Below are 26,661 nucleotides of genomic sequence, written 5' to 3'. Positions count from 1 at the left end.
ATTGTCACTGCCTATGATCACCCTAAAGTGGTAAGCAGTGACCTTTTTCTATCTCTCAAGAGAAAAGAAATCGATTCTACGTTGGCATGCTTGCAGTGGATCCAGAAGCTTGAAAATGACAACCACTACAAGATGTATGCAGATACAGACGTAGAAGATAATGAAGTAAAAGCTAGGATGGATGACAACTCTCTTGTCCTAGGCCACAATTCTGAAACAGATGAAAACATGTGAAGCAGCAGGTGTAAAAAGCATCGAAAGCAACTTTGGCTTTTCCTAAAGATGCTTTTGCTTTTCAGACTAGAACAAGGTGAAAAACATTTCACCTAAAGGAATATGCTTTTCACCAATCGACCTCCATCATCAGGAGCACTCACGAGAGCATAAAATAATAGAGTTGTGCTGTACATTTTGATGTTTTGAATTCTGGTTTGAGTTCCGCTCCCTATATAAGGAGCTTCTTATGGATAGCTAAACAGCTTCTTAGCTGTTTATCTGAGAATGAGGCTCTGAATTTTAGTTTGTAATTATGTTTGAATAAATAATTTCAGATTGCTCATCCACCTTGTCATCATGTTTAGAAATTTTAGTTTGATGTTTAAATAGTTATATCTGTTTCTGCCTTTACTCCTGTACTATTTTTGGTTTTAGTTTTTCTTTTTTTATTTTTTTTAGAAAAAATTGACTCGGCTTAAGATAGAAACAAGCAGCAGTGATTCCGCCTGTTAAAGTAACCGCTAGGCAGGGAGCCGTTAGGTGAAAAACTTGGGCATGTTGAAGGCTAGTTTTGTTTTTCTCAAAAGTTTGAACAGGATTTTCTAAGAAAAAAAAAAAGGCAAAGGTTAAACCCAAAAGTCAGCATAGAACATATTAGGCACTAGTTTAGAAAAGACTACCCTCATAGGTCTTTTCCTCTAAGATTTGTGTAAATGGGCACAATACAAACTTGTTGGTGCAAGTGGGCACAATACTAGTGATTTCTGGATAAACAGGAATTAACCCTTGTTATAAAGTCGATTAACTAGAGAGTTATGCATGTCAAATAAAAACATAATCTCAGATGTCTAAATCATCAATAGAAATGGAATAGGTTGAGTCAATCACGTGTTTGTGGATCTTTTTCTAATTTAGCACATATGCCAAAAAAGAAATTATCTTTAAAACCCTCAAAGATAAGAGTTTCTCTATTTAACCCACCTCGTTTTCTCCGCCACATTCATACAAGCCGCCTCTCTTTAAGGGCACGTTTACTTACTTGGAAGGAAAGGGAATGATTACGGGGTAAAAACATTCCTGCGTTTACTAACACATAAAGGAATCGGAATGATTCCGGGTAAAAGAAATCCTGCGTTTACTAACACATGAAGGAATCGGAATGGATGTAGGTCCCACCTCCTTATCAGGAATCGATTCCTGAATACTCAAGAATTCGATTACGAAGGGGGGAGATGGGTTTAGGAATCATTCCTCCGGAATCAATACCGATTCCTTTCTTCTCCCATTCCACTTGTCTCCGATTCATGATTATTTTCCGTTCCAAGTAAGTAAACGTGCCATAAGTTCTCTCTCCTCAAGGGTGTCTCTCTCTTTCTCATTCTAAACATGTTATTTCACTCTCAAATTTTCACTTCTTCTTCAAATTTGAATCCGAAATTCAAAGGTACATAAACTAAACTACATGTAATCAATTGTTGAGCGATTGATTATATCATATTAGATGTTCATGTACTATTGATTATAAATGCATATAGTACTTAGAGTTCTACCTGTATATATAAAGATCTTGATCTTAATTTGAGCTACAACTTTCTTAATTTGAGCTACATCTTTTTTGTTAAATTAGAATTAGCGAGCTGATTTCAGTAATCTTAGATCTGTTCAACTTACATCTTATACGTTATTTGTCATGTTTGAATATACATTTTTCCTAATACTCTTAAATATTATGGATTTAGAAATTGATACTGTAATTTGAAAATAGGTGGGATTTTCACAATTGAAAAACTATGCTTGAACTACCATGAGCAATTTTCTCTGTTTCTTTTCTCTGATTGGGTCTGATTTAGAGAATTGTCATTAGTTATTTTTTTGGGCCTTGCTACATTTTGTTTATTTTGAGCTCCTCTCGGCTTGACTTTTGGGCTTTTGTATTCCCCTTTTAAACTTCGAAGAAACTTCGTCGAAAAACAAGAGCTTATTCAAAAAAAGGTCATTGACCCAAAACACCAAAATGAGCTAAAATCATCTCACTTACCCCAACAATAGATTTGTATTCTCATTAACCCAATTTAAAGAGAAATGACTATTCTGCCCTTAACCTAATTAAATAACTATTATCATGCCACACTCTTTCATCCCTCCAATCTGCACTCTCTCTCTCTCTCTGCCATGGCAGTTCCGGAACCGAAGGACGACGCCCACATCTCCTTCCTCCCCTTCCCTTCAGATCTCCCGGCCCCCTCCCATCTTTCTCTCCCTCTGAAACTGTTCGATCTTTAGTATAGAAGAAGCCATGGCGGAGCCAGAAGAGATACCAGGGGCGTCGCTTATGGAGAAGATCTACTGCCACCGCCGCTCGTCGTCGTCGTCTTCCGACGATGACAAGCCGTCGAAGAAAGCCGATGCCGTCAAGAAGGCCGATGATGTCAAGCACAAGGCTGACATGTAGAATCTGGAGGTTTTCTTTTCACGATCTAATTAAGGAGAATATGCTTGAGAATTTTGAATATATTGTATGAGAAAGATCTCATATTGTTTTAATTTTGATGTATTAGCCTTGTTTTGATTATCTTGTTGGCTATTATGAGCCTGTTAGGTTGTATTGATCCTCATTGTTATGCAATTATGGGGATTGGATTAGCACATTCTATGGATTTTCAAGGTTTCGGTAGGCCACTGCAGTTTTTTTTTTTTTAGAATGGTAGGCCACTAAAGGTTGGTTGCTTTTTTCCAGAAGATTTTTTGTGCTATATGAATTGAATTGAATTGGAATGGAATAATAGTTGTAGTTGTTGTCTTCTCTCGTTTCCTGCTTTGGTGATGTGTGTATTGCATTCTCTGTTGTAAGGTGGTTGTTTTGGTTGTGTGCATTTTTTTTTTTCCGTCTGAGATCGAGCACGTCTTGACCCTCTCTCTCTTCCTTTTTTTTTTTGGGGTAAAATATGTGTACAAGGCCTAGAAGGAAAGGGGGAAAAAATCTATTAGAGGGTAATAAAGGTCTATTAGGGGGCAATACAAGTTTATTGAAGGTCTATTGGGGGGGGCAATACATCAATAGACGTTTTTGAATTGATGTAATCTCCTTGTTTTTTTTTCCTGTAATCAAAGTTTTATTTGTTTAAATTTAGGTAGATTAGTTCCAATTCTGGCGACTGAAAGTCCTATTGGGGGGCAATAGACGTCTATTAGAGGGCAATACATGACTGATAATCGTCTATTGGGGGGCGTCTATTGGGGGCAATAAACCTTTCCGGTGAGTTTTTCAAAAAATTCCGGTGGACGGCGGCCGGTGACTGGAATCTGGCGACCGGTGACCGGATTCCGGTGGTCGGTGACGGGGCTCCGGCGAAATCTCATATGGTTTCTCTATCTTCCATTTTCTCTACCTCTCTCTCGGGTGAGGGTAAAATGGTATTAAAAAAAATTAAAAAACAAAAAAAAAATCTTAATGGGGTATTAGGAAAGACCTCCTTAGAGTGTTTTGGGTGAGAGAGAATTAAAAAACTTAATGGGGTAAGTGGGAAAAAATCTCTATAAATGGGGTAAATGGACAAAAACCCTTCAAAAAAAGAAAGGAAAAAAAAAAAAAGTAGACCAGATAGGAAATATCAGTCACACTCTTTACATCTTATACGGACAGACTTTCCGTCTAGTCATAATTGACAAAGCAGGAAATAAAGCAGTTTTATACTTTTATATAGCCAAAAAACAAAGGGTTTGGACCGTTTGGTTCTTCCCCTTGCTCTCTCAATTCACTTCCTCCACAACACGCTTCTTTCATTCCCAGACTCCCACAAGTCTCTAATAGTCACACACTCTCACTCTACTAATTTAGGTCGGTTCCTTTCTCCCTTTCCTCTTCCCCCAATTCTGGGTATATTATCATATTATGTGATTGTTGGTTTTTTTTTGGAGAAATTATGTGATTGTTGGTTGAGAAACTGTGGAAGTTAATTTTTTGGTTTATATTGATCCGATGTTTTGCTCTTTATTTTGATGGTATGAACTTAAAATTAAAAATCAATCTTTTTATGTTTTTTTTGTTTTCAATTGGGTTCAAACGATCAATTTTGGAGATATTGGGAATTGAGTTTAGTTTTACGAGTACGATTCTTGATTATGTGCAAATTGAAGCTTGTTGATTATGATCACTTGTGGGCTCATAGTTTGTTAATTACAGTTTATGTGGTTTTGATGGTTGGATTAGGGTTAATTGGATGATGTTTGAATGGCCCTGATCATTGTGTCTATTCACAACATTAATCTTTTATCTGCATTTTCAGTGAACCTAATAAAGATGTTAAAGACTCGTTTGGTTCGCGGAATAGAAAGATTGGGAAAGAAAAGTTTATACTTTCCTGTATTTGGCACACCCAAGGAAATGAACAACTTTCCTGCATGAAGGGAAAATAGGGGAGAAAATGGATCCTCACACCCCATGGGATTCATTTTCCCTCATACTTTCCCTACATTAATTGCACATTAATTACCTACTTTAAAAATTATTTTAATGATTGTTATTACCAAATTATCCAAGAAACTTTTGAATCTTGAATTGTTTATGTTTTGATAATAAGGATATTATTGAAAAATTGATGTTACCTACTTTCCTATTCATGCACAAACCAAACATCAGAAAGAAAGTAAAATACATTTTGCGATTACTTTCTCGGTATTTCCAAACATTGGTAGGGAAACTAGTGGGAAATTTACTTTATTATACTCATGGGAAAGACCAAGGAACCAATTTCCTTTCCAACAACCAAACGAGGCCTAAATGCTTGAATCTGCATCTATGTAATCCCAATGCTTGAATACATAGAATCCCGCTTTTAACAACAAATGAACTTAATTATTTCAAACTTCAACAATAATTGCATGTGTTAGCAGTGCCATGTATATGCTGCAGTTTAGAGTCTCCTAAACTCTATAGGAAAAGGAATCCTTAACCGTTTAGGAAGTGTAAACCGTGACAAGGCAGGAAAGCTAGGTTTTGTCTTTGGGTATATCACGTTTCAGTGTTTTAGATATATACACAACAATCGGTTAAACAAATCCGAGGTAAGTTACAGAGCAGAAATAAATTAGAGAGCGTCATCATAGAGAGTTGACCCTTGATAATAGGGATTGACAGAATTCGAACGAAGGCTTATCTCTTCAATGGAATCACATCGATTCTTGAACCATGGCTCTCCACCAATACTAGGGTCGTGTTCAATGGAGTCGATCAATCCACACTACACATACCTAAACAACACGAGTTGTGCTATGGAGGATTCTTATTCTCTAGGGCGTTGTGAAACTGAAACCCTATTCAGGCTTTACGATGTGCGTGTCGAGATCGGAACCCTAGTTCGCCAAGACCAAGATGAGTTCTTGGTTGCTTGGGAAGGACCCCCTAAAGGAGTTTCCTTTACTGTGGACCCTTCTACTAGGACTTGCAGGTTTTGCTTGACACAAAACACTGCCTTTTCGTATGGTGGTAGGAGAAACAAGCGTGTGAGGACGTACTGTGATTATAAAGTGGAGTTTTTGGTTAGGGACATCAGTGAGTTCAAGCATTACGAAACCTTGGAGATGGATTTTGTGATTCTGTTGAGGCTGGCTTGGTCGCCATGTGTTTCGTGCAGGTCTCCTCATGATGAGAGTTGGATCAGGACTACTGATTTCACTGCAAATGGCGCCATTGGAAGGAGTAATTTCTACAAGTTTTCGGTCCCTCGGTACTATGGGGCCGAGTGGAACAAGGCCATTGATTATCTTAGACAGCTGAGGGTGCTGGAGTTAGATATAAAATGGCCACTTGGGATTCAGAAGGAGCCCTTTTTCGGGATGCCTAGTTCCGATCCTTTCTACTCTATTGGTCACAAACATGCAATTTGCTTCGAGATTATCTTCTTGGTTAATGCGGTAATGCACAAGGGAATTCTCAATCAGCATCAGTTGTCAGACAGCTTCTTCAATTTAATGAGAAGCCAATCAAAGGATGTCAATGTGGCTGCATTGAACTACTTATATTCGTGCAGCCGGCGCCCGGTGTTAGATGCCTGTCAGAGGCTGAGAGCTGTGCAAGACTGGTTTGTGGCAAATCCCGAGCTTTTCGAGAGTCCTAAAAGGTTGGATGATATTGCTCATGTCAGGAGGTTGGTCATTACCCCAACTAAAGCCTATTGTATTCCACCAGAGGCTCAACTGTCAAATAGGGTTCTTAGAAAATACAAACAAATAGGTGATCGGTTTCTAAGGGTTACTTTTATGGATGAAGGAATGCAGACTATTTATTCCAATGCTATGAATTCTTATGGGGAAAAATCCTGCCCTCAGAGAACAAAAGTATTTGGAAGGGTTGAGGCCATTCTGAAAAATGGATTTGACTTATGCGGCCGAAAGTACTCTTTCCTGGCCTTCTCATCCAATCAATTGAGGGAGCGCTCGGCCTGGTTTTTTGCTGAATGCAAGAGCATTACGATCCACGATATCCAAACTTGGATGGGGAAGTTCACCAACAGAAATGTTGCAAAATATTCTGCTAGAATGGGTCAATGCTTTTCGTCTACATATGCAACGGTAGAAGTTCCATCAAGCAAGGTTAATCCTAAGCTTCGCGATATTGAGAGGAATGGATACAATTTTTCAGATGGGATTGGTAAGATTTCCCCTGCTCTTGTGATGGAAGTTGCAAAGAAACTGAAATTGGACTGCAGTGATCCTCCTTGTGCATACCAAATTAGATATGCTGGCTTTAAAGGGGTTATTGCTTGTTGGCCAAGCGAAGGGGATAGATTCCAGCTCTCTTTAAGGCCTAGCATGAACAAGTTCGAGTCGCACCATACTACATTGGAAATTTGTTCTTGGACTAGGCTGCAGCCGGGGTTTTTAAACAGGCAGATTATAACATTGCTTTCAACACTGCATGTTCCAGATATGGTATTCTGGAGAATGCAGCAGCAAATGGTTTCCAACTTAAAACTGATGCTCACAGACATGGATGCCGCATTTGATGTTGTCACTGCCTCATGCGGTGAACAAGGAAATGCGGCAGCTATAATGCTGAGTGCAGGTTTTAATCCACAGACTGAACCTCATTTGCGCGGCATGTTAACATGTATACAAGCCGCGCAGCTTTGGGGCCTCCGAGAAAAGTCTAGGATTTTTGTTCCCTCGGGAAGATGGCTTATGGGATGTCTAGATGAGCTAGGGGTACTTGAGCAAGGTCAGTGCTTTATCCAAGTGTCTAACCCATCACTTGAAAACTGTTTTGCAAAGCATGGCTCTAGGTTTTGTCCGATAGAGAAAAACCTACAAGTAATAAAAGGATTAGTTGTGGTAGCAAAGAATCCATGTCTTCATCCAGGTGATATAAGGATTCTTGAAGCAGTTGATGCCCCAGGTTTACACCACTTACATGATTGCCTTGTTTTCCCTCAGAAGGGTTATAGGCCACACTCGAACGAAGCTTCTGGAAGTGACCTGGATGGGGACCTGTACTTTGTCACATGGGATGAAAATCTTATTCCCCCTAGTAAGAAGAGCGAGAAACCTATGGAGTATGATGCTGCAGAAGCCAAAACTTTGGACCGTCCTGTCACTAACCAGGATATTATAGAGTTTTTTGTGAGAAACATGGCGAATGAGAACCTGGGGGCGATATGCAATGCACATGTAGTTCATGCTGACATCAGTGAACATGGGGCTTCGGATGACAACTGCATCAAACTAGCGAAGCTAGCAGCAATAGCAGTTGATCTACCAAAAACTGGGAAGATTGTTCCAATGCCATCGTACCTAAAACCAGAGTTGTACCCAGATTTCATGGGGAAAGAGGGCTTCAAGTCTTACATGTCAAGTAAAATCTTGGGGGTACTCTATCGCCAGATCACAGATGCCTATGATGAAGATCTGGCAACCTCTTTTAACCTAGGTTATGGTCCAACTGACATCCCATATGATATTGATTTGGAGGTTCCAGGAGCGCACAATATCATAGTAGAAGCATTGGAGAGAAAGCGCTCTTATGATTTTCAGCTGAAGGGTCTAATGGGACAATATAATGTTGTGAGGGAAGAAGAGATTGTCACTGGGTATGTTTGGTCAATGCCGAAGAGCAGGAAGCGAGGGGAGCTCCAGGAGCAGCTGAAACAGTCTTACAGTGCTCTGAAGAAAGAGTTCAGGCAATGTTTTGAGAGAATTGATGGAGATTTCAAGTCGCTGAGTAATGATCAGAAGAATTTTTTGTATGAGCAGAAGGCATCAGCTTGGTACATGGTAACTTATCATCCTAAGTTGGTGAAAGAATCACTCTATTTGCAAGGGCCAGATGGTCCTGGAGATGTGCCGATGTTGAGCTTTGCCTGGATTGCAACTGACTACCTTGCTCGGATCAAGATCAAACGTTGTGGAGTGGGAATGATCGACTCTAGAAAGCCAATCAACTCTTTGAGAAGGTACCTTGCGGATAGGATACGGACCGCCATTTGAAGTGCATGAGAGTTGTTCCCTGTGACTAGTCAAACTTCACGGCTGCAGAGCCATTCTGCCATTTAATTAGCAGGTCAGCTTTTATCTTTAATTTTCTGCTTAGATTTCCTACTGAAATGTGACCAATTGTACGTAGCTAAACTTTTATTGCTTGCTTGGGATGTAAACTGTTCCGAGAATTAGAAAATTGCGAAAGCCACTAGATTAATGCTTCTAAAACTCCAAATTCCCTACTATTACAAGTTGAGATAATCCTTGGGCTACAGTTGTAGATAGACAGGTTGGAAGGGAAGGAAGGTGCTTTTTGTGCCTGTTCTGATATTTATGTTAATTCATAGTAGGGGCTCGGATTTTATATGAGCTGACAGAGCTGTGTAACACTTTCATGAATAGACCTCCTTATGACTTTCATTGCAGACTAAATTACATGTGCTGCCGCCAATGCAATAATCTAAACATGATATGATACAAGATATCTGAAATTCAGATATCTTCACACGTCTGCCATGCCAGCACATTACTCTTTCTTATTCTTCTAATACAAATTCAATACTTTTGTAAAGATAGAACAGAACATCTATCGATAATTGAAGATATGGTCCCCAAACAACTTCCTTGTATGACAAGTTAACAACAAACTGATGTAGAACCTAAAGTCTTAGTATGTATTAAAGGTCTGGGTAATTTAGGTATTATGTTAATAATGTCTTGTTTTCGGGAGCCTAAAATAGGTTTCTTGTTCTAGTCTCCTGCTAGAAGCCTATAGTTCCTTTCATATCAAAAGCTCAAAAATGTGTTGTAATCTTTCATGTAATTATCGAGTTTATTAATGGTGCTTAATCCATCACTTTTTTCAAGCTGACCTATACGTGATCTACGATCTATGTATTGGATTCTTTGTTGAGGATGGAGAGAGATCCACGACAACAATGAACTATCCTTTTATTAATTAGGACTATAAATCACTGTCCCATCTCCATCAACTGCCATCGGATATGTCACATGCACTGAAATCAGTCCAGTTATAAAGACTCTCATGTGATATAAGTTTGGTGGCAAAAATGTCTTAGTCTTAGTCTCCCTTGATGTATGGAGCATTCATCACTCAACTACTGAGAGGGGCAGCCTCTTCATGATTCAGTCAATTTCATAATCCGTGCTTCGTCATCATATGGACATCAAAGAACAATCATGTGGTCTGAATTCATTATCTCAACAAGTTAACTTGTTCAGTTTTCTGCCTTAATCTTCAGTCTAACCTCTTTGATGATTGGCGAGTGCAGTAAATTACATCCCTACATTTGGGTTGAAAGTTCGATTCTTGTCATTCCTCTTCTTTAGGTCGATATATATATATATATATATATACAGATCTTATCCAGAGCGGAGCGGAGTTTTGGGTCACTTTTCGATCGCATATCCACATCTCGACCGTTCAGTTTTTAGGTACTACTGTGTAGATCATCACTGCAAATTTTCAATCAAATTGATTATCGTTAAGGTATCTAACTCACTTAAACCAATGGATGGACTGAATCTGTCAACATGAACCGTACTAGCTTTAAGAAAGTTATCAATGCCTTAACGATCATCATTTTGGCTGAAAATTTGCAGAGATGATCTATACACTAGTACCTAAAAACTGAACGATCGAGATGTGGATGTGCGATCGAAAAGTGACTCAAAACTCGAACTTCACACCGTTAATTTCAAAGCGGAGCTCCGCTCTGGATAGGATCTGTATATATATATATATTCAACCCTTTTCCTAGTAAAGAGTCAAATTAATTTGGAGAACATTTCAGCAGTAAACCCAGATATGATAACCTTTTTGTTTTCCTATTTTACTCCAGATTGCTTGAACATGTGTTCTTTTCACAGGACTCTAGTACCTGTGTCTCATTTTCATTCCCAAATTTCATTTATTTTCATTTCCTAGGTATATAAGATTGTTGCCACTTTTATGAAAATCATGGTATCATCATATACGTATGTCTTATGAGATATTATTGTATGTAACCATACCTCATAACAGGTATATATGCTAAAGTTATGTCTTCCAGCTGCCACCAACTACTTAGATGTGTACATCTTAGATATTTCTAAGTTAATATAGTGAACTTTATCAGTTGATTCAGATTTTTTGTGATCGTCCTTATGTAATTACTGGGTTTAATCAATGACAGAGAGCTGGGGTGATGATAAGTCAAAACTGTGATCGCTTCTGATGTAACAAAAAATTCCAATAAAATAGAAGAAGAAGAAGAAACTAGAACAATAATTATAAACTACAGAATTTTCTGTGGAAAAAAAAAATTAATCAGAAGATGGGGACTTAGTAAGATGGGGACTCATCTATCCTATTGTCGAGTCTTGCTTCTTTTCCTTGGATTATCATTGATGAACAAGACAATTTAAAATAACAGATACTTTTCTTGTTGTGTTTAATGAAATGCAACTGTTTGAAATATGTTGGCAATAAGCTCAACATTTTGCTTGAGTTTGGCCTTTTGGAACAGTATTCCTACACAGAAAAATCCCAAATATAGAATATATCCTATGCAAGATAGATTACATATAGTCAATTATAGGAACAAAAATTCCTATTTATAGAAATTTAGAAATTATCATAGATAATCTGCCTTTGGTTTTGTTTATTTCTCCAAATGTTTCTTTGCATTTTGGGGGTTTTTTTCCAAATAATTGCATGGCAAGTTCATTTAGTTTCTCATCAATCGGTTTTAGAATAGGAGATTTATATTGAGGACTTCAGGATGTGCAGATAAATATGATCAGTAACCTCTAGACTTACAAGTCGTCACGGTTTGATAAACTAACCTGACCGGTTTCAGGTTTGCTTGGATTCCATACAATGTGAGCTTCAATGCGATTCATCACTTACAATATAGGTCCATAAAACATCCTTTTGAGCTGTACATATTCATCTTTCCAACTAGTGCTACTTGCTGAAGCCTAACATGTAATTTTTTCATCTAAATTGTGGTTATTCTTTTCAAAAGTACACAAAACCTCTCTTGCTTGTCTCAAACCAATATTGGAATGGTTTAATTAATCTTCTACTCAATCTAATAACCAACTGAATTGACCAAAAACAAAGATGCCAAACTTTTTTACCAGGAACAGAAATCCTCTTTGAGATGATCTACACCATTAGGTGTCAATGCCATATATGCATACCTTCAGTTATAACTATACTGGAATCAACCAATCTGCAAAAAGTGGTTGGTTTACCTACACGTACTACTTTTGTCGCACCAGTATCTAAGTACCCACATTAATCGATCACCATCAAGAAGCAATTACCTGAATATATAGAAGCTGTGCTTTAATTTTCTATAATTTTCACGTTGATCACCAATCACAAACATTGTTAGTGCGGTGACATTTTATGATTAATTACTACTATACGTAACTGAAATTATAATCAAGAGTTTGCAAATTAAGTACTAGCTAGAGAGCAACTAGTCACTATACTTAATTCCCTTCTTGAACATTACTTGTAGGTGAAGGAATTGGATAACTATTCCAGTTGAGTAATTCCTCTATCATTTGCATTGCAAGCTTATCCTCTTCACCATGATCCTCATCAGCTTCTTCAATTGCAATTCCAGCCTCGTTAGTAATTGATCCAGCTGATGATGATTGACTTATTAAATATGATGATGATGATGTTGATGTTGATCCTTCATTTTCAATAACTGTAGTGTTATATTGCTTCTCCTTCTTCCCCAGCTCAATTCTCATGACCCAATTAGAGCTTGCGCGTGATCCAGCGGGGCGCTTCTGCCACACTCCAATGTGAGAATTGTCGTTGTCGAGTCTCAGACAAGTGAGGGAAGGAGATGGGTCTTTGCAACACTTCTTGAGCTTGGAGCTGAGCAGCTCTGCAAGTTCTTTGGGATCCCATGGAAGCTGATGACCATGAGGAAGATGATCAGTAGGTTTAGTTTCTTGATCATCAGATGGTGGGTTGTTATTGGGAAAATTGGTCTTGGCATTCTGACCGTTCATCAATATGGATGCTTGGTCATATGCCCTTGCTGCTGCCTCAGCTGTCTCAAATGTGCCTAGCCACACCCTCCTCTTACTAAATCCATCACAATAAAACAAGAAGAATATATGAGACATAAATCAATGGTCACATTACACACTTTAGTGCAGAACAATAGCGTAAAGGGTGTTATATTTCTGGACATGTTATATTATCAGATCGTTGCATGATCCTGATCGATTCACAGTCTTAACAAAATAACATGTAGAACTATACGGCAAGGGATCATTAGACTAGTGTAAGAGGAGGTATTGTGATCTCTATGCATTGTATGAGAGGCTATTGGGTTTGTAGTGTTGAAGGGGAATGAGATGTATATGGGAGAAGAAGCTAGAGAGCTTGTACATATAGACGTAATAATGTGGGGGGAAAGACGACTTACAGTAATGGGTGGCGAATCTCTGACACCCAAGAGCCCCACTGGCGCTGCCTGACTCCTCTGAACTTCCTTGACTGTACCATGTTTGGTTGCGCTAATTATAGTTTCAGAAATACAGTTGCAGAGAAATAATCTGCATTCTAAGTAGTGTAGGAGAGATATTAGAGAGGAGAGTAACTGAGGTTTGAGTAAGTGAGAGGCAGTGAGAAGAGAGATAAGAGAGTGGGAGGACATTTATAAGAACTGTCGGTGGGCTTAGTAAAGCCGCTTGGTCGGAAAGTCCTTCCGAGTAGTACAATCAAAGGGTAAGGGTTGGGGTTGCAATAAAGATTTCACCTGCAAAACCCAAAAGCCATTATAACATATGAACACCCCCACACACACACAGTCGGTTTCTTGACAACTGGATCGTCGACACAAAGCAAGTGAAAGCAAATGTGCATCATGTTACTATGATCTAGCCTTCTGCCCACCAAAAAGAAGAGCATTTATGATTTCCAACTCCATTTTTCTTACTACATTGAACATTGTTTTCTTCTCGTATATTTCCACTCTACATTTTGTGTTTCTTTCTCTTTTTCCGCTCTAGAACCCTAATGTTACCATCGCATGTGTTTCTTTTAACTCGCGTTTGCCTAATCATTTATATTTTCTACTTCTTTCTTTAGGACATTATTGTAACAAACATTTTGACTTATACTCTTTAAAATAATTAAAAAGTAAAAAATTGGGGCAAACGATTGTTTTTATGGAGTAAACGACGACCATGTATAAAGAAATTCTTGCATGCATTGATACAACTAATGCAGGATTTTACGGTGGAGTTGTGAGATGAAAATTTTTGGTTCATGCATGTACATCCTGAATTTTGTGTTTTCTTTTCTTGTGGAAGCAAAAGTCTTAAAGTCATATATGTTGGTTAGGAGTTGACTCATAGAACATTTTGTGGTTTGGTCATTTACTCTTTCTGGGGCCAGAAGTCCAGATGTCTAAATTATTGACCTTTTGGAGACTAAATTTATTGTTAGCTCCGAATTTTCACTATCTTTCAAATCATTGCTTGAATTATTTGACCTTTTCTATTGTTGTCTTTACCACTCAAACATTCAGACCTCTTGTGGCTATGTTGTAAATTGCAAGTCTATGAATTATGTGATAAGCAAATTAAATGGAAGAAAGGATCAGAATAGAAGTGTTCTGTTGCAAAAGCTAGCTAATTATTTTATGATGAAATGAATGGCTTGGAAGTTTACACAATGAGCTCCTTGGAAGCAAAGAAGGAACCAATTCTAGCTTGAATTCTCTTCACATTTTATCCCTTCCTTCATGTACAAAATTCAATCACAGATATTCTCTTCCCCTCCCTTTTATATGTATTTGGTTCATTCCACATCCTCTACCCACAATTTTTTTCTCCAACAAAGCTACTTTGTTGAGATACCATTTGTGCATACTCCCACGTAAGTACTAATTCTTAGAAAAGTTTGTTTCATTTTATGTCGTTTCAATTCTTTTTCTTGTACATTACATATATATATATATCCTATCTAGAGCGGAGCTCCGCTTTGAAATTAACGTGTGAAGTTCGAGTTTTTGGTCACTTTTCGGTCGCATACCCACATCTCGACCTTTCAGTTTTTAGGTACTAGTGTATAGATCATCTCTGCAAATTTTCAGCCAAATTGATGATCGTTAAAGTATCTAACTCGCTTAAACCAATTGACAGACTAAATCTGTCAACCTGAACCGTACTAGCTTTAAGACAGTTATCAATGCCTTAACGATCATCATTTTGGCTGAAAATTTGCAGAGATGATCTATACACTAGTACCTAAAAACTGAACGATCGAGATGAGGATATGCGACCGAAAAGTGACCCAAAACTCAAACTTCACACGTTAATTTCAAAGCGGAGCTCCGCTCTGGATATGATCTTTATATATATATATATATATATATATATATATATATATATATATATATGGTTGCTAATATATGGGTATGTTTCTGGGTTTTGGTTTGTTTTTACAGATAAAAAACAATGCCACGTCTGCTTCATGGGACACTTTATGCAACAATTTATGGGATTGATAAGCTACACAGTGGATGTGGACTCGGCTTATTGTGGAAGGTACGAGTATTTTTCCTTTTTTATTTATTCTTTATTTTTTATTTTTTTAAAGAACTGATCGAGGGTGCACCCATTAAAAGGGGAATTGAACTTATAATTCCAATAGTAAGTGATCGAGGACACATTGGTTGTAAAGTTTTAGAGTAAACGTTTGGACCAAAAGCCGAAATAATATGCAAAGTCTATTTGAAGATAATGTTGTGCTTATATCTAAATCGGCATAGTCTTTGACAATCTCATAGGAACTCAAAAAAGTACTTAATTACCCCTAATATCTGGAGTTTAGCCAGACCTAATAACACAATCAGACATCCTAAATCCATTTGAATCACCTTGCCTTGTTATTTAAGTTACTAGCAGTTTGAGGTTTCTATGTGATTCAATCTTGCAATAGAAAAAGTTTTTTCTGTGTTGGCTGCTAATGATTTAGTACTTTCTCTTTTCTTTTGGGAGTGAATTGATGCAAAAAAAAAAAAAAAAATATATATATATATATATATATATATATATATATAGAGAATATCTATTAAAGAAGCTTATCTGCTAGACAAATTTGTCTTATATCATTTTCACAATGTTGTCATCATCACCAACCATTCTAGTATATAGCTAAATATTTCCAGAATGCTGAAAATAGTGCTACTATTCAAATTAATTCTGACAAAATTGAAAATTGTGATGAAAACTCGCATACCATGCTTGCATAGTGTCTAATTCAAAGTTTCAAACTGTTTTCTCTATATTATCTTTAAATGCTTAATCTGTACAAGAACTAATAATTCTGTTCTGCCAAAGTGTTCTTGCCATAGTAACTTGCTTTTTATTTCTTAATTACTTTCACATTCTGGATGCACAACAGTCGCCTAAAAAATGTGTAGATCAAATCAAGAGGCTGGTACTGTGCGGACCTCAGGTACATTAATTTTCCTTCGCCAAAAAATATCAATCTCATTTTCCTCCTAGACTACTCAATCAGTTAAAATTTATGTGCATAATTTACTTACTGGCAGACCATGAACTTTTTTTTGTAGATCTCTGGTTCCAAAATCTATGCAACAGTTGATCTAGACAAGGCTCGGGTGGCACGAACCCGAATGATAAACAATCCCCACAACCCCATATGGAAGGAAGATTTCCACATCTACAGTGCTCATTTCATCTCACACATTATCTTCACTGTCAAAGCTAATGATCCTATTGGTGCCACACTCATAGGAAGAGCTTATATACCAGTTGAAGATATCATAAAGGGCTATGTGGTGGACAGATGGGTTGAGATACTAGATGAAGAACACAATCCCATCCATGGAAACTCTAGAATTCATGTCCAGTTGCAATTCTCAAGTGTTGCAGAAGATGCTCATTGCCATTGGTCTCAGGGACTCAGAAGTCCTGACTATGAGGGTGTTCCTTGGACCTTTTTCAATCAAAGACAGGGTTGCAGGGTTACCCTCTACCAAGATTCGCATGTCGCGGATGATTTTAATCCTGGGATTCCTATGGCCAATGGGGGATTCTACGAGCCACGAGGATGTTGGGAGGACATATTTGATGCAATCACTAATGCAAAACACTTGATCTACATAACTGGCTGGTCTGTCTCCACTGAAATAAACTTGCTGAGGGATCCACAAAGGCGAAAAGCAGGAGATGAGCTCACATTAGGACAGCTTCTCAAGAAAAAGGCTGATGAGGGTGTTCTAGTTCTCTTGCTTGTTTGGGATGACAGAACTTCTATTCCTCAATTTAAAAAGGATGGTCTGATGACAACACATGATCAAGAAACTGAGGAGTACTTTCGAAACACAAAAGTTCATTGCTTCCTTTGCCCGAGGAACCCTGATCTTGGTAGAAGCATTATTCAAGGTTTTGAGACTTCTACAATGTTCACTCACCATCAAAAAACAGTTGTAGTTGACAGTGAGATAGTCAGTGGAGATCCCTCGCAAAAAAGGAGGATTCTGAGCTTTGTTGGAGGCATTGATCTTTGTGATGGAAGATATGACACTCAGAAACACCCCCTATTTTCAACTCTAGGCACAACTCACCATAAGGACTTCCATCAGCCAAACTTTCCAGGCTCTTCGATTAGAAAAGGCGGTCCAAGAGAGCCATGGCATGATATCCATTGCAAACTTGAAGGGCCTGTTGCTTGGGATGTCTTGTACAACTTTGAGCAGAGGTGGAAAAAGCAAGTTGGTGACAAGTTCTTATTTTCACTAAGCAAGCTTGAGGAAATCACAGTTCACCCTTTACAGAACAAGTTATCAAATGACAGTGAAGCATGGAATGTTCAGCTGTTTCGTTCCATCGACAATGGAGCTGCTTTGGGATTTCCTGAGAATCCACTTGAAGCAACACAAAGGGGACTTGTGAGTGGGAAGAACAACATCATAGACAGAAGCATCCAGGATGCATATGTCCATGCCATTCGCCGAGCAAAGAATTTCATTTACATAGAGAATCAGTACTTCCTTGGAAGCTCATTTGGGTGGAGATCAAAAGATATCAAGGATGAGGATATTAATGCTCTGCATCTTATCCCAAAGGAGCTGTCACTGAAGATTGTTAGTAAAATTGAAGCAGGGGAGAGGTTTGCTGTCTACATTGTTCTCCCAATGTGGCCAGAAGGTATACCCGAGAGTGGTTCTGTTCAGGCTATATTAGATTGGCAAAAAAGGACATTGGAGATGATGTACACTGATATCTCTGAGGCCCTTCAGAGAAAGGGTTTGAATGCAAACCCTAGAGACTATCTTACATTCTTCTGCCTTGGGAACCGGGAGACCGTGAAGGATGGAGAATATGTACCTCCAGAGACTCCAGAGCCAGACACTGATTACATCAGAGCTCAGAAGGCCCGGCGCTTCATGATTTATGTGCACTCAAAAATGATGATAGGTATGTGATTATTACTAACTGCAAACATCCCATTAAAAGTTAAAGCATAACAGGAAATGCTAGATAACCAACTATTTGGTATGTGCAAGCATGTTAGAATGTGCTGTTCTAATTACTGTCTGACAAACGATGAATTGATTACTCGTTTTGAGTTCAGATTACTAGATCAAAGCATTCTAACATGTGTTTTTTCTACAGTTGATGATGAATACATTATCATTGGATCTGCCAACATAAACCAAAGGTCAATGGATGGGGCGAGGGACTCCGAAATTGCTATGGGAGCATTTCAGACTAATTATTTGGCTAATTCCACTGACCCAGCTAGGGGAGAGATATATGCTTTCAGGGTGACACTATGGTATGAGCACCTTAAAGTGCTTGACAGCTCTTTCTTGAATCCAGAATCAATGGAATGCATCCGGACGGTGAATCACCTTGCGGAAACAAACTGGGATCTTTTCTCAAGTGACACTTTTCCTGGTGACCTTCCCGGTCACCTTCTTCGATATCCTGTTGAGGTAAGCAAGACTGGAGCTCTAACAACACTGCCGGGGTTCGAACATTTCCCCGACACCAAGGCTCGAGTCTTTGGCACCAAGTCTGAGTACCTTCTTCCACTCCTTACCACCTAGCAGCTGGGAATACTCAAAAACATGCATTATTACTGGTAATGCCTGGAGTAACTGTAATCTTACTATTACTTATTATTTGATTTAACATTCCTGCTAGTCATCAATAATGATAGTCAATCCAATGTGTACAAAACTATGCCAATTGTTAAGTAATAACATGTAGTGTTCATGAACTCTAATCCAATTGATTATTCCTGTCTACTATAGAGTCCAAAATGCCTTTCCATCTCTAAAAAGTGTATAGGCTTAGTCATGCCTCCAGTATCATCATCTCTATCAACGAGTCCAAAAAAAGCCAAGCAAAGCTTATTATCTAATCGTAAACGTACACTCCTGTCTCATTATTGTTTTAGATCCGCAGCCCCTCAATACCTTGTACGTGATTTTCAAGTAGGAAGAGACAAATCAATTTCTCAGTACCAAAAATAAAACTTGGGTGAAGCACAAATCAACCATTTTCTTATACTTTTGTCACTCATTTTCCTCTTGGGTTTCAAAATTTCAACCTATAATAATTAATCTCCATCCACCAGTTTGAATATGATGCATCTGAGTCTGAGACAGTAGGATGTGCTTCACGTCCTTTACAGATTGGTTGATACTTTTTTCCCTTATCCACAAAGTCAATATTCTGGTCCAGCCAAATCAATTGAGACACTGTTCATACATGTTGCTTTAGGTACCCGTACAAGAAGGGAGCCAATTATATAAAACACCTGTATCTCCCACAGTAAAGACCCACATGAAATCAAATAATTGAGAGATTTCTTCTTCAGTATAGAATCAAATAATTGAGGTTTTTTTTTTTTTTTTCAAGGAAATATTGGGTACACAGAAAGCATCAACGCATGAACATCACCTAAACCCAATAATAAAAGCAATCCAAAAAAAAAAAAAAAAAGTACCAAAAAGGATGATCCCAAAATACTAAAATGGATGATGATAAGATGATCGATAAATTCCACCAATCACCACTATGGCATTGGACGCCCCATCACCCAACACAATCCTAAAACAAAAGTTATAACCAGGCATCCTTAAACTAAACTTTAACAGAAGTGGTTGTAACCTGCCACGACCAAAAAAAATGTAATGCCAAAGCAACCAATTAGTGATTACAGAAGTGGTTACAAGTAACAACCTTTGTTCGGCAAAAACGCCAAAAAAAAAAAAAGCTGCAACCTTTGGTTTTGTCTCCCTAATCCTAATAAAGTAACACCACCTGCAATCACAAAACACACAAAGAAAAACAGAAAAACTAGAAATAAAGAGAGAGAGGAAACAGCTCAAGAAGAAGAAGCAGAACAGTAAAGGGCGCCCCTTTGGTTGAATCAGAAACCAACCAAAAGGGCCAAACCCAACTGTTGTTTCATGAAGGAGAGGAGAACCCAATTTCAATCCAATCATGGCATCTTTCAGGTCCATTATTGTTATTATTATTATTATAAGTACAAAATCATTGGAAATGCAAATTGATTTTTTATAAGGGAAACTGGCAGTAATTATTTTTCTGGGTGATTACTTATGAATTTGGCTGAATTTGTTTTGGTATTTGTTTAAGTGATCTGTTGCCAGCTCTAATTGAATGAATCTGTTATGCAGGATTGTGAGTTGTGTCTCTCTCCTTCTTGTATTTAGAGTTTTAGTGGAGTTTGGCCTCGTTTAGATGAAAAGCTATAGTTACCTTCCATCTTGGGTCTCTGCCATTTTCACATGCATGGGGTGAGTTTGAGATTTTTACTTTTTGCTTTTCTTATTCCTTGATCTTTATGTTTTTCATAATGTTCTGGGTTCTATTTGTTTCCTGAGAAAGATGAGGAGAATGGAAACTCAAAAAAAAAGATGGGGAGAATGGAGGAGAAAAAAGTTGAAAGCTTGGTTTGTTATTATGAAGTTCCATTTGTGCTTTAAATGTTTGGATGTTGAGAATAGCAATGAGAGGAAAAAAGAGTTGGACTTTACATCTGAGAATGATATTTCCTCTTTCCAATTGCTGAGATTCTTGAGCTCAAATTGGTCATACTGATATTTGCCGTAAAAGAATTGATCTTGCTGTTTCTAGGAATGGTGACATCACCTAAAATAAAGATTCAAAAGTACAATGTTTCTTTTGTTTTTACCCTGGCTTTCTGGATGACCTGACCAATCAGAAGATTTAAGGCTTTCTTCTGTAGCTGAAGCTTGTTCCTTTAACTTTGTTTTAGGAATCTTTGTACTTGAACTTGCTTGTCCGTTAAGCGAGCTTGAGAGTCAGTTAATAAGGAAACGTGGTGTAGCCTTTTTATTTCCCATTCTTTGCTTCAAGTCTTAGGCATTTGGAATTCTAATAAGGGTTTTCCCTTTGCATGTAATTCTGGGGGAGTTATGTATTCTAGGTGTTGTTTGTTGTCCCAGACAGAGAGATGCTTTGGGAAGAAACCTTGCTCTTCATTTTTTGCATTCTCCGGAACTTGTTTTCGAGCTCTTGTGGTTCTACTAATGGAGAAATTCAAAAATAAATGCAAGGCACTTTTCAGTGTAAGGGGGGAAAAGATTTATTTCTAGTTGTTACCAGAAATGATTTCTATTGAATATTAGCTCCATTGCTCCAAGGAATTCTTCTTATTATAAAAGTTTTTCATAATTGGCCACTGTGGCGGTGCGGCCTTGGATCTGGTGGTGTGAATATGAGTAGTTATATTTCTTGCTTGTGTTTAAATTGGATCCTAGGTGTGTTTGCCAAATGTGACTTTGGTATCAAGGCTCTTTCTCCAGGATGGTTTCTAATTTAGCAAAATTTTCCCATAGTGTGCAGTGTAATGGTAACTTTTCTTCGTAGTGTATTGTACCTGTGCTCTATGTTTATGTGTGTATCTACCAACTTATCAATATTCTTCTCAAAGAGAAGAACATGTCCACATTCATGCATTTAAGTGTATTTTCAGTACGGTTAGTTGTGAATTCTAATGGGATCACGCACTCAGCAATTGCTACCTGTGTTTAACTATTTATATCTTTGTTTATGCAGACTATGGTATGCCTTTGACAGCTATCTAAACCTCAATACTGAGATTGCATGCTTCTTAGCTTACAACTTTGGTTGTTCTTTTCTTTTATTCTTCTTTTTTTGTGTATTTTGCTATCTTTTCGGTTAAACAAGGAAAGCTTTTATTATAGTTAGCTTTCAGCATATAAAATTTTGCATGTTATAGAATCATAAGAAAATGTATGGTTTTTACTGTTTTGTTATTTTCTTCCTTTCTCGGAAAAGGGTATTCAAAAAGAAATTGTTTATGCAAATATATGCACTCAATTTGTCTTAGTTTTCATTTGGCCTTTTCTTTTCTTTTTTCTTTTTCTACAGTTTGTCATACATTTCTGGCTCCTTGAATGTAATCGAGTTAGGTGGGCACTAATCATTTTTCATGGTTACTTAAAACTAATTTGTAACAGAGCAGAGGTTGTCTTGGAAGCTGTAGCCAACCCAGATTTACTGTGGTAGATGAGCCATCAAGCGGACTGAGAATTCAAGGTCAAACAGTGAGGAAAAACAGCATGTCAGAGGATTTCTGGAGCACTAGCACTATTGAAATGGATAACAGTGCGATTCAGTCTCAGATAAGCATCTCATCAATTAGCACTTCAAACAATCCCCTTGACGCCCGTGGTGCGGGCAGCACAAGCAATACTCCTGAATTTGTAAATCACGGTAAATATTTAATAAACCCGTTATGTATGTCTGTGTTTTTGGGGCTCTTTCTCTCTCTCTATCTGTGTGTTTTTCCTTCTTTCTTCTTTTTTGGGGAGAGGGAGTGGGGGTTGTTGTTACTGATTGAAACTATCATTTGTGCTGTTTATTTGGTATCCTTGGTGTTGTGCAAGTCACCCACATAATGCTAGTTTTTTTCCATATGGAATATAGTCCAATGAAGCTCGGGGCTAGATGATTCTGATACTCATATTCTGGTAACTGACCGTCAGAGAAAGAGCTGCCTGTGGCCTAGGTGGTTCAGTGTCTTAAGATCTCACCATATATTCCAAAGTTGAAGGTGCCATGGAATACAGATAATGTAGAACTGGAAGTACTTTTGCAATATTCTTTTATGGGATTTTATTACTGGTACAGAATGCCTATGCATGTTTTAATTTGTATGTTTTAAGAACATAGGAAGACAATGGTGGATGGTCAAGAATGCTCACCTCACATGACCATTTAATTTTTTTTTTTTTTTTTTTTTCAGCTTCATTGTTTTTACTGATTTTATATGCATTGTTTGTCCAAATTAATATTTGTGATATTGATGTTCCCTGTCTATCCATGTCTTTTCTGAAGTGAAAGCAATGGATGATAAATTTATGGTGATCTTCTCTGAAATTTGGTGGCTTAGCTTTTCTGTCAAGAATTATTATTTTTTCTGTGGAAAACTGGAAACATTTAATTCAAATTCATGTACCAAACTATACTGTTGATAATGAAAATTTCAATGGATACAGGTCTCTTACTCTGGAACCAGACAAGACAGCAGTGGCGTGGAAATAAAACGTCTCGACCCCAGACACAACTTCGAGAACCTACAATAAGGTGATTTTTCTTTATTCCCTACGATGTTAGTGGTATTTGTTGTAGAGGCGTTCTGTAAAAGCAGCATTTTCTTTTTACATTTTGAATATTCATTAGATCGTCTCCCATTTGCCAATATTCAAGTATTTTTCAAGTATATACGTTGCCTATTCCTAGTTTGTAGAAGTAGGCATTCAACTATTTACTAATTTTCGCTTGATTCTATCTCTTGTTGCTGCATAATACAAATGATCCGATGATTTGTTTTGTAGTTGGAATGCAACTTATGAGAGCTTACTTAGTACCAACAAGCCCTTTCGCCAGCCAATCCCTCTTCCTGTAAGTTGTTGACTCAGTTCCTAATTGTTTCACCTTTCTGATTCTGCATGTGCAAGCTCTGTGATTCTTCCTTACTCATTCTCAAAATCTGAAAATGACAGGAAATGATCGATTTTCTTGTTGATATATGGGAGCAAGAGGGTTTGTATGATTGATCAAGCCATCAAAACCCGAACAGCTTTCGTTTCTCTTTCGTTTTTGTCATGCTTTGTACAATTTACAAAAGTCTTTGACATTGAATCATTGTAGCTTCCTAGATATCGATTGCTAATTAGAACACTTACTAGCTATTGTTTGTACAGCCTCTTCACCTCCCTGTAATAATTACTCCTTGCTTGATGGGTTGCAACAAAGACTGTTTTGGCAAAGTAAACCCAGAAACTGAAACCACCTTGGCCAAAGAAAAATGGCCGGCCAGCTTTTAAAGGAAGTTGAAAGGTGGTTAAACTTGGAAATTGGGAAGAAGAAGAAGAAGAAGAAGAAATTATAAAAGGGTCTGAAATATTTACTTGGGCCAAAAAAAATCTTCTCAAATCCATTCAAAAACGTAGAGCAGGTAGAATCCATGAACCGTTTTAGCTGTTTATTTGATATTATTTTTGCGCAAGCATGACTATAATGGCAAACTGAATTGACGTACATTGATATTTGCCTAATTATTTCATCACTCTCCATCCACGAAACAATATAGCTAGGTGCTCTCGTAGTGGCATCACATTCACACCCTTGTGATTTTGTCACAAAGATAATCATTCCCTGATATTATCTAGCTAGCTCCACAACGACAACATCAACAATGAAATCAGTGTGAAACACACCGCGCGTAAAGAATAGAACCATATTTTAATTTGGTGAAGCTGATGAAAAGTCCCTTCCAAAACGTTTCGAAATTTGCAACCCCAAATAAGATTTGAACATATGTATGCCGACCTCCTCTCCGAAGAAGACACTACTTACCGTACTCGCAAGTCAAAACAAACTCCTGCTGGCTGCAATGAAATTCAATTCAATTCAATTCCTCCAATGTGGAAGACTCGCTAGGTTTCATATGTTGTGTAGTTTAAAATAGGTAAAAAGATCGAGTAAGAAGTTTCTGAATCCATTGTTTGACTTATTATTAGTTTGATGGAATGTGATTCATGCATATTCCATTTCCATGTTTCACGTCTAGTCCTCCTCCTCCTCCTCCTGTATGAATGAAGGGGAAAAAAGAAAAAGAAAAACCATTGAGTGTGAAACCTTTCTTTTTATGAAGACTAGAGTCAAGGACGAGTGGCAACACCATTGTACTTTTTATTTTGGGTCTCAAGTCTGAACCATTGTACTTGATATTTGATAATAAAGTTATTTTTATTTTTTTAAAAAAATAAAAAAATAAAATAAAAAAACACTAAAGTTTTTGTCCCACCTCTTGCAACATTGAAAGTGGAGGTGGGCCAGATTCTTTTAAACTTTTTAAATTAGACGGGCCAGCCCAATAATTCATGTCTTTTTCATTGTTGGGCCATAAATAATTCATGTTGTTTAATTATATGAAAAGACATGCATAAGCATATGCACCATCGGATAGTTTGTCGCAAATGACATTTTTATATTAAAACTTGAAAATTCAATGTACGTTGTTTACATCTTAATTCTACTTCCAAACATGTAAAACCTAAATTCAATGACAAATAGTAAGGGCGGCAAATTTGTCTGGGTGGGTTGTGAATCATGATTAAACAGGTCGTGTCATATGTGTTGATTCAATTAATTAATAAATTAAATGTATGAATTTCACTAGTTATTTGACCCAATAACCCACTTATATCTATGTATGAACAAAAAATCAAGCGATGGTAAAATTCTCATATTTATTTATCTTAAAGCATGTCGTGTTATTAACACTGGTCATCTCGAAAACGACCATTCTTATTTCTTAGACGATCAACATAGTGACTTTTTACACGGCAATAATCCTCCTCTAGTTCTCTCCAATGCAAACTCATTACCCTAAGTTTCAGTCTTAAACCTTAATGAATGGCAGTGCATATATATATATATAGCTTATCTTAAGTAAGAGATTAGCTGGAAAATATTCCATAAAATCTGCATGAGGCCCTGAAATCCCCGGTCAATGGAAACCGATATATTCTCATAGTGATGGAAAGAGCCAATGAACCAGAGTGATTGCATGCTTGGCTTAGTTGGCTGATGTCTGATGACGATGATCCGCGTGGAACTAAATAATTATTATAATTCAAGTTGCTAGATTTACTGGCTTAATTATATTGATCTAATACGCAATTGGGTTTAAACAATTAGGGATTAGGCAGCTGGAAAAATGTTAATTAGTTTAATCAGCAGAGATTTAGGTTCAAAGAACCAGATTAGCAAGCTATGGCTGAATTGGTAATTTGCATAGTCAAACTTATATAGAGCAATCTGAGCTTATCATTATTACTATTAAACTCGTAAGGAAACCATTTCTTGGAAGCAAGTGGGTCAAAAAGGAGAATCATCTTGTGAGGAAAAGTGAGAAGCAATGAACCTGGGAATAGCAGTGATTGCTGCGTACGTACAATGTATTTGGGGAGAGAATTTATTTAGAGGCACTCATCCTATGTTGAGTGTACTGTTGTTTAAGGTAAGTGTTACTAATTACAATTATAAGAAAGACTGGTGGCACCGACTGACCGGCCCACTTGCATTAGGATTTAGGAGACTAGATCGACTATGGCTTAGCTTAATTGGCGAGCAATTATGTAATTAATCCTTGTGTGTTACGTTTGGAGATCTGAATCTGCGGGGAAGGGTAGGGTTTGTATATTCGAGCCTGTACAAGTGGTGTGATCAAATCATCTAATCTATCATTATATTATTAATTGGATTTGAATAAATTTTAGGTTTTCAACTGTGATCGATCTTCGTTTGATGCATGTACAAATCAATATTGGTATCTTAAAGTTCTCTATTTATTTTGAGGAA

General features: G+C 37.5%; 4 protein-coding genes across 6 annotated transcripts; 3 read left to right on the top strand and 1 right to left on the bottom strand.

The window, feature by feature from the left end:
- Window positions 1–5,487: 5,487 nt before the first annotated feature.
- On the top strand, window positions 5,488–9,097 carry LOC133737888 (RNA-dependent RNA polymerase 6-like). The gene has a single exon (XM_062165362.1). It carries the CDS (start codon window positions 5,488–5,490, stop codon window positions 8,695–8,697), a length of 3,210 nt encoding a protein of 1,069 aa, XP_062021346.1. The 3' UTR covers window positions 8,698–9,097.
- Window positions 9,098–12,006: 2,909 nt separating this feature from the next.
- LOC133738773 (ethylene-responsive transcription factor SHINE 2-like) lies at window positions 12,007–13,687 on the bottom strand. Its single transcript, XM_062166386.1, has 2 exons — window positions 13,152–13,687; window positions 12,007–12,805 (listed from the first exon to the last, which is right to left on the bottom strand). The coding sequence occupies exons 1-2, from the start codon at window positions 13,229–13,231 to the stop codon at window positions 12,193–12,195; spliced, it is 693 nt and encodes a 230-aa protein (XP_062022370.1). The 5' UTR covers window positions 13,232–13,687; the 3' UTR covers window positions 12,007–12,192.
- Window positions 13,688–14,362: 675 nt separating this feature from the next.
- Window positions 14,363–19,006, top strand: LOC133741142 (phospholipase D alpha 1-like). The gene is made up of 5 exons (XM_062169090.1): window positions 14,363–14,608; window positions 15,180–15,279; window positions 16,139–16,192; window positions 16,311–18,180; window positions 18,379–19,006. The coding sequence occupies exons 2-5, from the start codon at window positions 15,190–15,192 to the stop codon at window positions 18,813–18,815; spliced, it is 2,451 nt and encodes an 816-aa protein (XP_062025074.1). The 5' UTR covers window positions 14,363–14,608; window positions 15,180–15,189; the 3' UTR covers window positions 18,816–19,006.
- Window positions 19,007–19,902: 896 nt separating this feature from the next.
- On the top strand, window positions 19,903–23,952 carry LOC133739394 (uncharacterized). 3 transcript variants are annotated; one of them, XM_062167175.1, is made up of 6 exons: window positions 19,903–20,234; window positions 20,418–20,537; window positions 22,248–22,503; window positions 23,289–23,376; window positions 23,628–23,694; window positions 23,796–23,952. In XM_062167175.1, the coding sequence occupies exons 2-6, from the start codon at window positions 20,529–20,531 to the stop codon at window positions 23,847–23,849; spliced, it is 474 nt and encodes a 157-aa protein (XP_062023159.1). In that variant the 5' UTR covers window positions 19,903–20,234; window positions 20,418–20,528; the 3' UTR covers window positions 23,850–23,952. The 3 variants fall into 3 exon arrangements, with proteins under 3 accessions (XP_062023159.1, XP_062023158.1, XP_062023157.1); XM_062167174.1 differs by having other exon boundaries at window positions 19,906–20,234; window positions 22,253–22,503; XM_062167173.1 differs by lacking the exons at window positions 19,903–20,234; window positions 20,418–20,537 and adding an exon at window positions 20,595–21,332.
- The last annotated feature ends 2,709 nt before the right edge of the window (window positions 23,953–26,661 follow it).

Source organism: Rosa rugosa, chromosome 3 (assembly GCF_958449725.1).
Source record: "Rosa rugosa chromosome 3, drRosRugo1.1, whole genome shotgun sequence".
Lineage (NCBI taxonomy): Eukaryota > Viridiplantae > Streptophyta > Magnoliopsida > Rosales > Rosaceae > Rosa > Rosa rugosa.
Note: the sequence above shows the minus strand (reverse complement) of the source record. Positions and strands in the feature narration are given on the sequence as shown.